The 15948-nt window shown below is 38.1% G+C and overlaps 1 protein-coding gene across 3 annotated transcripts; it reads left to right on the top strand.

Annotated features, from left to right (window-relative positions):
- The first annotated feature begins 3256 nt into the window (after positions 1 to 3256).
- On the top strand, positions 3257 to 14078 carry LOC119728000 (voltage-gated hydrogen channel 1-like). Of its 3 annotated transcripts, none has more exons than XM_038200091.1 (6): positions 3257 to 3398; positions 5400 to 5662; positions 6050 to 6283; positions 11364 to 11493; positions 12389 to 12556; positions 13209 to 14078. In XM_038200091.1, exons 2-6 carry the CDS (start codon positions 5423 to 5425, stop codon positions 13445 to 13447), a joined length of 1011 nt encoding a protein of 336 aa, XP_038056019.1. In that variant the 5' UTR covers positions 3257 to 3398; positions 5400 to 5422; the 3' UTR covers positions 13448 to 14078. The 3 variants fall into 3 exon arrangements, with proteins under 3 accessions (XP_038056019.1, XP_038056026.1, XP_038056011.1); XM_038200098.1 differs by lacking the exon at positions 3257 to 3398 and adding an exon at positions 3426 to 3445; XM_038200083.1 differs by lacking the exon at positions 3257 to 3398 and adding an exon at positions 3509 to 4013.
- Positions 14079 to 15948: the final 1870 nt, after the last annotated feature.

The raw sequence follows: 15948 nt of genomic DNA, 5'->3' as shown, positions 1-15948 counted from the left end.
GCCTTAACCTGAACCGTAAGCATTCATTTAATACAATCATAACTTTGCCTTATTTGCCTTCTTCCAAACGTCGAATTTCGCTGGTCTCGATCGCAACAGCAGGTCTTCTCCAATTCATTTGAGTTTCAAATAATTCCGTCGGCTTTCTGTTATAACATCTCTATTTATACAATCATAATAATTCAGCTCTCAATATTTTTCTTCTGCTGTCCTCTTGAACTTATAGTAGTATTTATAATATACAAGCTACCCTGAAGCTAATGGTGTAAAGTTACTTATTTTGAGCAATTTATACAAATTTGAGACCCGTGGATACATTGTCCAAAAAAAAAAAAGATTTTGGTCCATTGGAATGCCGCCCTATAATACTAAAAATAGTGTGCTTACATTAAATAAATTCAGGTTTATGATAAAATCCGTTGGCTCCGTTGTTGACTCCTTTATGGTGTTCAGGTTTTTCATTTCATAAAAGTTCGAAACTATTTGTTCTGGTAAGTTTTAAACCTGTAATTTTAATGCTTTCATAACAAAAAGGCAATCCAAATTCCAAGGAACCCTCCAACGAAAATCTAAACATGTTTACTCCAACTTTTGAGTAGATCCCTATAAGCCCCTGCCTTGCTGGAATGTCTTTGAAACTGTAGCAAAAACGGTGCACCTGGCCGCATACCGCGCGCGCGGCCTTTCAACTTTTCAACCAATAAGAATCACCGGAATCTATTACCACGCCCACACTGTGCCGGCCACGAGCGGCTCACGTGCAGACCCGCACCACGAGCTAGCTTTTGACACAACGCGTGAAATGCGCAATGCACCAAAAGGCATGTGCATGTATGATTTTGACAAACAAATTGGCAGGTATTCAAATGCTAATAACTCTAAATCAAAAGGGCTTTCGCCTACAGGAATGGAATTTCAACGTACAATAGGATATTCAGCAATGAAAAAGACTAGCTCAATGTAGACTAAAATGGACGCGATTTCGTTGGCAACAAACACACATGATTATTTCGTGCTTGTCGCTATTCCAATTTTCTTTAGCTAATTAAAGAGAATTGCAGAATTGTATGGCACAATATTCAACAATGCAAAATACAACGCATGTACAGAATGCAATACATTATGGTTATTGCAGATAACATTACATTTTTTTTTTTACTTAAATGCGATTCAAGGATCAAAGTTAAAGAAAAGAATGAATATTTTTTGACTCCACCTTTCTTCGAAATGAAGTCTAAAATGCAGGCGGATATATCATATACCATATTGCTCAAAGTGCAGAATATTGGGACGCTTTTTCCTCTTTTGGTTCTGTGTGACTGGAGGAGAAGAAGAATGTTCACTCACCTCGATAGTTCCTTAATTAAAGTTGGACTTACTCCGACGAACTCCAAAAGCTTGACTTCAGTATTTTCCAAAAACGTCATTCAGATCATTTGACAAAATTATGAGTTCACAAAAATTCCATGTGTCCATTCAGTTCAGTTCAGAACAAAATGAGCATTCAAAGGAATGCTTTGCGAAGTCCAGTTCAGTTCTATAAAACAAAAGTTATGACAAGTTCTGTAGGCCTACAGCAATGTTCAAGTCAGTCTTTCAATATGGGTGACGACGACGCAACATGTCTGCGTCGAAGCTTTGCAGTGACCCCGTACATGAGTTCGGTTTTCTGGTCGATTTGCAAGACTCCAAGCGTCCAAATTTGATGTTTTTTTGCGCCCATGAAGACTCCAGGGTATGATGTACAAGTTTCCGCGTTGGAGGCTTGAAGCTGGACAGCAGACTCGGAGGTTAAAGTATCAAGTTGTGCTTGTGAAATTTGAGGCAATTTTTTGGTGACTGACCAAAAATAGCGGGAAGACATTGCGAGCTGCCTGCGCCAGTACAGTGTCCGTTGACCCGCCCAGCCCCGTTCTCGGTAATTTTCCATGGCGTAATGATATGGAGGTGAAAAGTGTCATGTTTTATATCACTGGCTGTTGCTCCGTACTGGTCTTTGCGCTGCCTTGGGCCGAAGTACTCCGTGTGTATTTCTCCGCATTCTAAATTTCTCCACTTATACATATCAAACATAATGCCAAAAATTTCATCACTTATGGAAATTGTCAATTACAGAAAAAGAAAAAAATATGATGGAATAGTCTTCATTTCCAGATGGAGAAGCATCAGTTTCGGGGGAAAAATGCCCTATTTTTTATAAGACGGGACATGGGGAGGGCGTTCCAGGAAGTATCCGTGACGTAGCACGCGTGGCTCGCGTGGCCTGTCTCTCATTGGTCAGAAGTATGTTGGTGACGTCTTCTTGTCAATCTAGCTAATTTGATTGGACGAGGGAGTCTGGTTAAAAAAAAATGAGCAGACGAAAATGTGTACATTTGTACCGCACAAGATAACGTTTTAACCTATTTTCGGCTAGACTTGTCAGACTGGTTCAAAAAAAAAGCGAATCCAGCAGAAAATCTACAGAGCATATGGAAATTTGTACCAGATTGTTAGCAGAATTCTGTAAAATCGATGATCCTATTAAAAATATAGCAGATTTTGTTTTGAACATGCTTCAATCAGCGGGGATAGGCAGGCATGTTCCTAGCGTTTAGATTCCCTGACGTGTACGACTACAAAGTAAAGTAACTCAATGGAAGCTAGGCTAGACACGCGGCCAATTTTTTTTGAAAAAAATATTATTAACCTACTCATTTTTTTTACATATGATTTCTTTTTTGCTTTTCAAAGAGAAAATCGTATAACATCTATATGTGAGTATAATTGTTTTTAATGTTTAGTGTGTAGGCCTAGACTAATTCTGGGTGAGTTAGCAGATTTTTGTTAGATCTAGCAGTAATTGTAATTATAAAATGTTGCATTGTGGGGCGGAGGGGGGGGGGGGTGGCCCCGATGTCGAAAGGGTTCGTTGAAAAAACAGGTAACATATAATCTGGCCCAAGTGACCGTACCCGTACCCAAGGCACAACGCCCCCTGTCCGTATCGTAGCGCACGAAGATGCTGGTCTAGTTTCAAGTTGGTCAGTAAACATGTCAGTTTGAAAACGTCTCGCATGGTGTGGTATTTTTTTGGGTTCATTTCAGAACATTTTACAAGCTTTCCATTTATAACTTTTGTACCCCACATTGCTTAAAAAAGGCAAAATATTTAAACCACGTGCCCATTTCCCAGCAATAGTTATAATTGTACAATTTGCATTAAGTTAAGACCGCTTTTTATCGAGACTAATCTTCAAGCATGTCCGGTCAAAGATCGTGTAAATATACGAAGTAGTTGCGATCATTGGGCAGTCAACAAGCTTGCAAACTGGTAGTGGTACGGTAGAGTACAATAGTTTTTTTTCAACTACCAGATAATGTGTCACTCCAGGAAGTGTGGCCTCCATACCTGAGTGGTTCGTAAGCTTTCAGTTCCCTGTATTTCCGGGAATAGTCAGGAAATGTATGTGGCCATATAGTTTAAGCCCCAAGGCTAACACTAGTACTTTTACTAACACAGTTTGATCGGACAGTGTAGGACGTGATGCATTGCTGGTCTGTATACTTTTGTGTACTACGATTGTTGAGCGCTTCATTTATTGATTCATCGTTGCGTAATAACAAACAGCTACAACTAAAAGTGCTTGTCCACTTAGTAAATGATTTTCATGTGTAGTGGTAAAAATTGCTCGTTAGTTAAAACACGTTAACGTTTAAGTCGATGACTCAGCACGACAGCAGGAGTGTGTTCTTATTCCTCCATGGTATCACTCAGTCTTGTGACTTTTGGTTTGGAATCTACTGAGTACTGTGTGTGCATGCATGCATGCGATGTAAAGTTCCATGGACTAGATTTTGCTTGTGATCAAGTTATCCGTTCGACTTGAGAAAGCAGATTGAATTGTGAGATTTGTCATCATTTAAGTGTCTATTTTTGTTTGCCACAATTGCTACCATGGACGACAAAAGTGAAGCGTCAGTGACCATGACTAGCATGCCTAGTTATGCCAGTGACATGTGTGAAAACTGTGGTAAGTCAGAAATTGTGAACAAAACAGCACTGACTGCTTAAGCGATTTTTTTTTCACAGCTGTTGAGCGGGACAACAAAGGGCAAAATCTGTGCCTTTTTCTTTGCACAATACCTTGTTGGTCACAATGCAAAATCACCCAAGTATTAAAGGGAATAAACAACATTTGCAAACATCAACAAATAAAACTACCAAGTTTTTACGAAATACCTTACTAGGATGTTGGTTAATGACAGTCTAAAGCATCCTGTAAAATTATGGCACCTGGTGTGAAGTCATTTTCAAGAAAATGGTATTTTTGTATAAATTTCCAAAGGTGGTCGGCCGACCACCGTTGGAAAAACCTAACTTTTTTCAACTACTGCTCCAAATTTACCATTTTTTTTCAGTCAAAATTTTGTTTGCTATTGGTTACATGTTCATGAACGGGTGCAAGCCAGCTAGACTGGTTCCCTTACCTTACAATTTTCCGGCATCTATAAATTGATCCATTTCATCTTTAGTGGAGTCAGGGAACCAGACTACTTGAACATTTTTGTTTTTCTTGGCAGTGTCGGTGTAACAATATTTCATCTATTATACAAACCCCTCAAATAGTTCATTTTTGAAAATTGCAGCAAAAGCCAATGATGTACATTCCCTTTAAATGGGGGCAATTAAAATGATTTGGGGTGTACACTTAAAGGTAGTACCAGAACCGGTTACCCGATTGGAAAAAAAAAAATCCAACTGTAGTCGTGTAGAGTGCTTGAGTATTTTGTTTTAAGAAAGAGGATTAAGTACATGTATTATCATGGTAATGTTTGTGTGCTATTTCCACATAATTTTTAAACTAGAAAGTATGTGTAGCTGGTGGCTTGCAAGTTGCAAGAAAGATATGCAACATTTCTGTTTACTTCCTTAAACTTGAAGGTAAACATGTGTGTTGTCTCCACTCCTTCAGTTTAAAAAAAATGGGGTGGGGGAGGGGGATTGGCAAATGGAATGGAGGATTTTGCAGGATTAACTGAGGCTACATGGCAAAATTGTGTCGCTGATTTTGGAGGATGCACTGTTTCAAGGTCTTAGGCCGAACTTTGTGTTGTGTATGCTCAGCCATGCATACATTTAGGCCTAGATTATACTTAAATCTTCCGCACTGCTCCTGGATGTCACTGGCTCTGCCTCAACATATTGACAGTGATTGCCAGAGGATTTTGCAGGATTGAGGCAGTGGTCACCCCTCCAAGGACCGCATTCACAAAATTACAGAGGATTTTGCAGGATCGAGGCTGTATGCCATTTTTACAAGGAGGCTGTTGGAGGATTTTGCAGGATTGAGGTTGCATCCTAGCAAAAAATGCCTAGGGATTTGGGGTTAAAATGTCTCATTTTGGTTGTATTACAGGAGCTGCTAAGGGTTCTACCAATATGGGTCTCCAGCTAAGCAAGGCTGAGGACAAAGAAAACATTGTGGCCGAGGAACACGATGATGATGCCCATCACCATGACGACCACGGAGACGAGGATAAGGGACCCCAGACCTGTCGGGAGAAACTGCGAGAATTCCTGCACACTCAGAAATTTCAGATCACTATTATTGTTCTCGTCGTACTAGACTGCGCCCTTGTGATCGGTGAACTGGTTCTGGACTACGAGGCTGTGGCAAATGTAAGACTTTTTTTTATTTTCTTTTTTAATTCCCGTAAAAAGAAAAATAACCAAGTAATTATTTTAAACCTTTGAGGTTTGAGGTTTGTGTGAGGTTTTATTGAACCTAATGGGAAGTACATGTAGCACTTGGCATAACTAAGTGCATCGTGACTTAAGTCCGAGTCACGGAAAATGTGACTCGAGTCCGAGTCACGAGTCATACAAGTGAGGTATTGTGTGCTAATCTACCGATAGGAGGTTTGGATTGTGAGGTTTTGTAAAACCTCCTGTGAGGTTTGGGTGAACCTCATGTAGAGATTGTTCAAGGGGAGAGAATGGACAGAGATCAAGCAAATTGGCTTTGCATTACCGATCTTTAATGTAAACTCTGAATGGATGTTGCAGGCCAAATGCCCGACTGAGGTCCAACCCACGGATGGAAATGTCACCTCGGACCACGCTGAAGTGGAAGCGGAAGCGGAAGTGCAGGCCTCGGAAGGCGAGCACAATCTAACGCCCACCCAGAAGGCTGCTGAGGCACTTCATTACCTCAGCCTGATTATCCTCAGTATCTTCATGGTAGAGCTCATGCTCAAGCTGATCGCCTTGGGGACCAAGTTCTTCCATAGCAAACTAGAGGTATGTCCATTTGATAAATTTTTTTCTTTGGATCAGCCGGGGGGATGTAAATGTTTAACATGTACTGCGTTTTGCTCTTTGGTATTTGTGACCTGCCATAGCATAATGAGGAATAACCCCCACCGTTGACTTTTCGAGTTATGTACATCATGTTAAAGTGCATATCATTGTATTTTCAATGATACCAAATTTATTTCTGTAGGGTGAATTCATTCCAAAGATATGCCTCAGGAACTTTAACAGTGTCCCGCCAATCTTCGCCAACCTCATTTCGAGAAAAATGGCTTTGAAAAAAAAAAGACACGCATTGCGCCGCCAACTGCAGTGATAAATGTTCTTCACTTTTTTCACTTTTGGGGGTATTTTTTTCCCAACAAAAATGCATAGTGGGAATCTTGGATACCTTGACAGCTCAAAAATACAAAACAACCAATATTAGTTACGACAAGATTTTTCTGCTACATGTGTATCTATCTTAAGGCGTTGATTACTCAAAACAAGGTTTTGAGGGACATTCCTCATTTTGCCTCAGTAGGTCACATTTTTGTATTGGTATGCACTGTACATTCAGTGCTCTTCGTTAGATGTACCTTTTAAAATAACTTTTTTTTATGAACTTCTAAAGCAAGGCCTCGAAAATGAAAGTTTATCCTCGAAAATGAAAGTTTATTTTTTATGATTATTTTTATTTCAATCGCAAGCAAACATATCACAGGCTTAATAGTGCCTGTAGCAATATATGCAGTCCTTTAATAAAATACAGTATCACAAATAACGTTATTATTTCAACGTTAGAATGATAGCAAGCCCATTGCAAACAACTCATATTGCAATAATATTGCACAATGAATTAAACTGAATCAAAAAATTCAGTCAGAGAAAAGACTTATCAAATAAAATTGGTAGAAAGAATACCTTTCAGAAAACATTAACTCTGACCACCCCAACCCTTCAAAATCCAATGTTTTGTTGGACTCTGTAAGAGTGGATACTCTGTACTAGCAAACTGATTTATGCTTGACATCAGTGTACATTGGGTTAGACATACCGTACCATAATCAGAGTCCAACAGTTTGTGTGTTGAGTTTACCATATTGGTACAGAAAAATGCTTCATCCAAATAAGGCCCAAAAAAAGAGATAGTTCTGCTTCCGATTACATGGCATTCAAAAATAGGGTAGGTAGGTAAGGATTTTTTTTAGCCATTTTTGGTGTGTGTGCCATCATTTTTTGTGTGTTTGCTGAAGTCAAGGGTAAAAGGTAGAAATTGATGGTTTTGGGTTTTTTTTCTTCATTTTTTTCATAAAAAAATTAGGGTAGGGGCTGTCAGTATAGGGTAGGTAGGGAAACCGGAAGCAGAACTATTTTTTTTTGGCCTTATATTAAAGAAATTCAGAAAATTTGGAAAAACTGCGGATTTAATCCAAGATCTGAATATCAGTTGAAACTTACAGCGAATTATTCAGAATTCAAATTCAAATTAATTATTAATTTTTTTTTTTACTTTAACCGACCCCCCCCCCAAAAAATGTATGTGTTTTGCATTGCTCACAATGCTTGATCTGTTTGAAGTGAAATAAATAACTGTCAAACAAGGATTTATTTACCATCAGTCACGTCACTGTCAGATGAACAGCAGTATAACAAAAACCTGTGCATTTTGAAGTTGGAAATTTAGAGTTTTATCGGGTTTGATTCATATTTCTGATAGATTTGGTGACTTGTGACAGAATAATCCGTGCCTATTGGGAAATTAACCCCGGGCTAATCCGTTAAAATACTCCATATGGATATAGATATTTAAAAAAAAATGGTACTTAAAGTTGATTAATTTGAAACCAAAATTTGATTTTACTGGATGTAGAATAGATTACAAAATACCCTTTCAATTCATGACAAATTTGATTTCAGGATTACCTCCAAAAACAATTGGCAAAGTTGAGATATAAGTCCAAATTTAACCACTTTACCAGTATTGAAAAGTACAACATTTGCTTTTGCTGTAATTTTCAGAAATGGAAGGATTTGGGGGTTAGTATTTTATAGCAAATATTGTTACACTGACCTGTGTAAAGTTTTGTGTTCATAAATGCTGGAAAAACCAACATTTTTTTTTGTTCTGTAGGTTCCCTGAGCCTACTTCAGACGAAGCAGAGCAATTTATAGACATCGGGGAATTGTCAGGTTAGGGAACCAGACTAGCTGGCTTGCACCCATTTACGGATGTGTAACTGATTGCAAACAAAATGTTGACATACTAATTTTTTCCAATGATGGTCGGCCGACCATCATTGGAAATTGATACAAAAAGTCCTTTTTTTCTTAAAATGTGCCATGGTTTCACAGGATGCTTGAGATTATTACTCACTTACAGTCAAGTAAGGTATTTCCTAATAATGTATTCATGATAATTTTTTTGATGTTTGCACATGTTGTAACATGTACCGGTATTACCTTTAAATTCACTCTAGCAAATTCAAAGTCTTTGTTTTAAAGAATGCCAGTGCCTGTTATTGCTTAATACTACATGTAATACAAAGCATCGAAAGCAATGTTTTGGGATAAAACGGTTGTTAGTGATTTCATCATAGATGCTTAAGCCATTTGTTTTCTCTTCGCTTGCTCTAATGAACAACTACAAGAAAGTACAAAGACAAAAGGAAACAATATTTAAATATATTTTCACTTTCAAAATGTACAATGAGATACATAGAGTATAGGACCTTTTTTTTCCTCAGGAAATCTGTTTTATTTCCTTGTTCCTTTTAAACTTTGTGGGAATTTATTTTGTTTTGCATTAGACCAAGTAAAAACAACTGTGTTTCCAGTTAATCAACCCAACCTAGAAAATTGTGCAGAACTTAAATCTTTTTCTTCCTAAAAAAGAAGAAGAAAAAAACTTTTTGAAATTAGTATTTCAATTTTGGAGAGTTACCGTAGTTTGGAGTACGGTCTTGCCGCAATGTGTAGCAAAGCTTATTAACAGCGCAGCAAAGCCTACATGCATTAACCCTAGCCTCACCTAAACTTTAAAGCTACAAAATACTACTGGTAGTAAACTGTAATATGCAGCCTACTTCAGCATATATAGTGGGCACAACATGGCACAACATAGTCTTTTTTGGTTTTTGGTGCCTGCATACATAGTTTTCGTAGTATTCTGTAGTGATCTGTTCTTTTAATATCCCAAAGTAATGGCTAGGACACATAGTGCAACAAGTGCAGAATGAAAAAAATCAACCAGCATTCCACTCAATTTTTTTTGGCTATAAAAATGTAGAGCCAAAAAAAGAAATATTAATAACCATACCGATATTTCTGTTCTAAGAACAGAACATATGGTTTTTCCGCATTATGACTGTTTCATGAGTGTATATGCACTTTGGGCGATGTGCAGTCGTGTAAATGATAATTTTTTAAAGTGCATAAAAATGAAAACAAAATTCAGAACAAAAACAAAGGCTTTTCCGCAAATTTGCGAAAAAGCCAATAATAATTTTACCCCACCCAACCACTCTTTTAGTTAGTCCACACTTTTGTTTGCAATACACATCCATGAACGGGTATAAGCCAGCTACCGGTAGTCTAGTTCCCTGACATGACAATCCCCTAGCTGATATCTATAAATTGTTTCGTCTGAAGGAACCAGACTACAAAAACAACATTATTTCTTGGTTTTTCCAGCATCTATGAACTCAAAACTTCAAACAGGCCATTGTAGCAAATATTTGCTATAAATTACTAACTCCTGTTTTCCTGAAAATCACAGCAAAAGCAAATGTTGTATATTTCATTTAATTAAATATTTTGGAATTTGTTCCCTAGGTGTTTTGCACTTTTTTTCAGAAAAGTACAATGTGTTCTGTTTCCTTGTTTGTGTAAGACTTGGTTGGAAGTTCCCTTTCCTTTCATCGCATGATTCTGCACTTTTTGTGGATGACGCCACATTTTTATATATAGTCATTTAATGTTGTCTTTTATTTGCATACTATGGTATATTAATTGTTCTAATGAATTTTCAAGAGTTCACAAAGTTTGCAGTAAAGTTACCTTAATGCCCGACTTTATTACATGTCATACAAAAAAAATTAATGGAACAAACCAAATTGTTTTTTGTTCAGTAATTAAAGTACCACGTGAATTATAAAATTACAAAATTTGACAAAGCAAATTTTGAGTTCAAAACAAAAAAACTTTGGTAACATGTAAAATTAAATTTTGTTTTTGTTTTTTGGCCAACGTATGTGGAGTTTCATGATTCTTTTGGCTTCTGGGCTGTTCTAGCGCTATGTTATGTCCACGACAGAGCTTTTACGAGCTCAGTGAATAAACCTGAAAATGTATTGTAAAAATCTTACAAATCCATCATCTAGTAATGGTCAAAGAGATGACAGACTAGGAGTTTGGGATCATTTCTCTGAATCATTAAAGAGGCACTAGGTCCTGAAATCCCCGAAAATTTCATGTTTTGGATTGTTAACTTATCCAATTTCAAACATCTGGTTGTTCAAAAGGAAATTAACCTCATGTCTTACCGTTCCCGAGAAAAGACAAAAAAAAAACTTGGTTGTTTACATCGGACACGACAGAGTACGAATTTACGTTTTTCCTGTCGTTCTCAGTGAATGTACATCTATAACACACGTACAATAACACTGTGCTCGCGAACAGCATTCACCAATGCACAAAATGTGGTTTCTTACACGTCCGCAAAAGGCGAACACTTTACGGATGAAATCACAACTAGCACCCAAACAGCTTGACTTTTTGGGGTCGCAAAAGTGGACCCCGAAAGTCGTTCTCGCCCGCATAATACAGGAATAACACAAAAATGCCCAGTTTTAAAAACAAAAATGCCCAAATTTGTTTTCTAAAAAATGCCCAGTTTTTAAAGGATAGTTGTGTGGATGCTCATATCCTACTTTTAAATGTTCTTTCTGATTAACATCGTTTTGTTTCATAGCCCAGTTGGGCTGTTCCAGGACGTAGTGTTCCTTTAGATATCATTGTTAATCGGCTCTGTCACAGACATTACACTTCCGTTCGTAATGCTGGATTTGCCCTTGTCTTTTCTGTGTAGGTCTTTGATGCTATCATCATCATCGTGTCTTTCATACTGGATATTATCACCCTGCTCTTTCCTGAAAACTTTGCTATTGTGGATCTTATTGTTGTTCTCCGTCTGTGGCGAATCGTTCGCGTCGTTAACGGTGAGTTCTAAGAATCGATGAGGGGTTGCTTGTAAAATCAACATATTTCGCAGTAATATGTAACTTTGACAACTTACTGGGAAATGTTTCAACTTTTATTATAGTATTTATGGGTCAACACGGTACAAAATAAAAAAGGTTTTTAACCCACCTTTCGTTTGATCAGTCACAGACAATCAAAAATTCAATCCCGTCACCAACAGTCAGTCACCAACAGTCAGATCATAACATTACTGCACATATTTTGCCTCCATTTACAAACTTTTCATAAACATCTTTCTGAATTGTTACAAACAATTTTGTAAAGTATTTAATTGTTTTTTTTAATTTTTTTTTTTTAATTAAACTTTGGTAGTTATATTATATAAGAAACATAGGAGGCTTGTTTTTGTCAATTTTCAGGGACAGACATTTGTGATGCGATCAAGCTTAAAATGAGTCGTTTGTCGGGAATTTTCATTTGGAGATTCAGGCCAAAATAGGGCCAATTCATCACATAACTTCATCACATCTCTTGGTGTTCCGACTTCCATAATTTTTGAACTAAAGATGGTATCAGCATGCGGTTTTCACATCAGTAATGCTGAGATTGTGCTCTTTTCAAATAGATGTAAAGGGTCGACAAAGACTCATTTAGCTTGATCGCATCACAATGAATGTGCATGCACTTTGATTTGAAACAAAAAAACGATGTTCCGAAAACTGTCAGCAAGAGTGTATTTTATGACGACACCATTTAGTCAATTTTTGGGGGGTAAATTTTCAGGGACAGACAGACGGACAGACCGACTGACCGACCACCAAGTGACATGTAGAAACTCCTGCCAGAGCTTAATAAAAATCTTGTTGAGACTTGTTACTCAAAGTGTCTCATTCTCCAACCCTGAATTTGTAGGAGTCGTCTTATCCGTCGAACAGAGAGCAGAGAAACGCATCAACCATCACAAGAGAGTCAGGGACCGTGCCATCATGGCGGCCATGAAGTTTGAAAAGTACAGCGCTGCCCTGGAGGAGGAGATCCAAATACTGCGAGATCTGCTGGGGACAAACGGAGTGAAACTAGGTAAAACTTCAACATTTACAGGTTTGGCATTTGAGCATGCATGCGTACAGTCGTCCTCCAAGATTGATTATGAATAGCAAACTACCTACCCAACAAAAACAAAAATCGTTTTAAGTCGTACTTGAATGGCAAAGTACCGAGGTAATTACAGGAACACACATTTTATAGAATGGCCCATGGATACTGTTTCGTAATTCACTTCCTTATGGAGACATGGGTATAATGTAGGGAACAGAAGATTGTATACGTCTCCACAGGGCAATTGCTATAGGTGAATACGTCTCCACAAGGTTGTCACAAACTAGATATATGGATTTTACTCAAAAACTAGGAATTTCCAAGGTGTGTTGATCTATCGCAAATTGAAGTGTTTTATGTAAGGGATATTAAGTCCGAACTTCAGCCTAGAAAATTAATTCTGAATTAAAACTTACTTTACGATTATAATGCACACTGTTGAATCGTTAAAACATTTATGCCCGTGCAAATGCCCATATACATGTACTTAGAGTCATCTTAGCCAAGTCACTTGAAGCCGTGATAACTAGTAAACTTTTGATGTATAGGAGCTTGTCTGCTAGTACCACTTTCTTGTTGCCTCTCTCTTTCTGAAACACTCATTTTTTGTTTGCCATTGCTTTATTTTCCGCAGATGAAACTCTGTTCAAAAGCAGACCGGAAAAGCCCCACTACGATCGCAAGTACCACATGACCACAGAGAATGGTGAAGATGGCGATCATCATCATCATCATCTCCATCTTCCTTTCCATCACCGCAAGAAGCACGCGCAACCGGAGACCAACGACTCGAGCGCCGCACTCCACCTGGACGACAGCAAACCGCCGGACTACGATGCGCTTCACCAAGGCAACCACGAGGAAAACTGTTAACAGGTCAGAGGTCATATATGTATGCAAATGAGGCCACCGTCCTTGGCAATTAAGTCCACACAACGTCGCTGCTACCTGGTTTATGTGGACCTCTTTTGTTCGGAAGTCCACAAAGTGAATGTAATGCTTGTACGCCATTCTCACCTGCGAACAGCACGCTTCTTGTGTATTATCCTTAACGTAAAACACTTGTGACTGGGCCCCCCTTTTTTCATTTTTGCTTAGCACAGTATTTTCTCCTTAGTAACTCTGTGATTTTGGTTCCTGGCCGCCCCCTCTACATTGTAAATCCCCAATTGTTCACATCCCTGTCATTAATCTTCATGTCCATTCTTTTTGTTTCTTTGATCTTGCAGTGTGATTTTATATTCTTAAAATTTAAATTAGCTTAATTCTGAATCCCATTTAAATCGTATTGCCAAACTACGTTTTTAAGTAAAATTTTAATATCTCTGATTATTTTGAATGCAGCATGGCCCATTAAGGCTACCATGTAAAAATTCGACCATACATAAATAAATAAAACCGCTGATCCTTGGGCTAATTTGTTAACCATTATAATTACAACATTCTTTTCGTAGAATTGTTCAAAAAGTTAATTTTAGAATCTTATTAGAGGTAAGCTAAGACCCCCCCAAAAAGTCTCCGGTTTCTGGTATGGAGCTTGCCCAAAAAGTGGTGCGGCGACGCGGCCTTTTTTTTTTTTTACCTGATCTTTTTGCTTCAAATGTCGGCTGATGACTGCAAATGGTGCCCGACTAAACTTAGTGCAAATATATGGGAGTCCAGAGAGGCCACATAAAGCTTATTCTCGACCATAACCCCATCTAAAAACACGTTAAAATTGTGCAGCAGCAGGATTCCAGTCAAACCAGTGAGTTTGGCGGTTTTGAGACATCATTTTTCATTGAAAAAAAACCTTTTACATTTTGCTGACGCGCATGGCTACGGCGACGCGCGCGCATACCAGAAACCGGAGACTTTTTTTTTTTTGCCGAAGAGTACATGTAGTTCAAAATATGTAGACTTCCAATTTTGTAAAGAATACATTGTGTAAATCAATAAATTGGAAAATTTATTTCATCACACTTATAATTCCTACCTACCGGTATAACCAATGCAACATTAACCTTACTTCCTTAAAACATGCAGACTTAATATATTGGATATTACATTTGTTTTGCTTGCAATATGGTTATTTAAATAGTTTCAATTTCAATTGTTGAAATAGATGACTGTATTTATCGCTAAATGATCGTTTTCCAGTCTCGATTTGTAAATGAGAAATGATTATATTTTCATTACAGTGCAAAGTGTGATAAGCGTGCAGTGGACAGTCACGTACATATGTACCAGCAATTCTGTTGTTTTTTTACAGTACAGGGTGAGTCAGAATGATCCAGACCCAAATTAAAGAAAATATGAAAAATATGTCTCAATTTTCAAACAAGTGCAAATGAGAGATGTTATAGGCTGGTATTTTGGACATGTTTTGTAAAAGTTTCATGTATATCCATTGTACCATTTTGAAGAAAAGTGCTAGCAAAGAACACACGCTAAAAAAACACTCTGACCACGGTTCCATGGTTCAACAAATTTATTGAAATTGCATACTGATGTAAAGCAGTGTAATAACAAATAAAAACCTGGTCATGGTGACTGACTCACTTGAAGTTATTGACACATTTTAAAAAAGGCAAAACCAATTCCGTGTGCAGACTGGAAAATGAGCCACTTCAATGAAAATGCCATAACTCCTCACCACAGCCACTAATTTGAAAAATTCAAAATTCCTGTAAAAGACCAAGGGCGGATCCAGAATACAATTGTGGGGGGGGCCCAAAAAAATTTTGGTCCCCCCAAAAAGTGGGTCTAAAAAATTACGGCGTGGGGTTCGGGGCCTGCTAGGGCCCCGAAAAATTTTTGGATTCTAGATGCTCTGTGGTGCGATCTGAGGCAATTTCTGACCACTTTAACCAATTTTTTTTGAGGAAAAGATGGTGGTGTACTCATTGCCTGCCTTTATTGCGATGTCACATAAAAAAAAAAAAAAAAATTGGTTTCGTTTTGGGGGGGGGGGGCCATGGCCCCCTTTGGCCCCCCCCTGGATCCGCCCTTGTGAAAGACAAGGTAATAACCATTCATATGAAATGCTCAGTTTTTTCCTCAATATACTCTATTTGCCACCAAAAAAAATATGGTGAACTTGGGTCCAGATAATTCTGACTCACCCCGTACATGTCTTAGAATGCAGACACATGATGGCAAAGCTTTGACCTGTAATTCATGCGATTTCTTAATCACCTGTAATTCGTGTAATTTCTTAAGGAGATTTGGAATATACCTATTATCTAGAGTAAAAGAAAACAAGTACCAAGTGGTACCACCCACAGCGGCCGGGTATAGCAGCGAAGCCGGGTTACGTGTGAAGACGACTATACGGCACCGTCCGTGCACCCGGGCCATACCAGTACCTCGAGAGTACAGAAAATGAAAAGGAA

This window comes from Patiria miniata, unplaced genomic scaffold (genome assembly GCF_015706575.1).
Source record: "Patiria miniata isolate m_02_andy unplaced genomic scaffold, ASM1570657v1 HiC_scaffold_1, whole genome shotgun sequence".
NCBI classification, from domain to species: domain Eukaryota; kingdom Metazoa; phylum Echinodermata; class Asteroidea; order Valvatida; family Asterinidae; genus Patiria; species Patiria miniata.
This window is presented reverse-complemented; position numbering and strand designations above follow the sequence as displayed.

What these genes read in the sequence shown, in the direction of transcription:
- LOC119728000 (XM_038200083.1), top strand. Translation starts at nt 3,938, where the DNA reads ATGGACGACAAAAGTGAAGCGTCAGTGACCATGACTAGCATGCCTAGT. An exon ending in TCTTCCATAGCAAACTAGAG is followed by an intron (nt 6,284 to 11,363) that starts GTATGTCCATTT and finishes TTTTCTGTGTAG; the next exon opens with GTCTTTGATGCTATCATCAT. An exon ending in GACAAACGGAGTGAAACTAG is followed by an intron (nt 12,557 to 13,208) that starts GTAAAACTTCAA and finishes TATTTTCCGCAG; the next exon opens with ATGAAACTCTGTTCAAAAGC.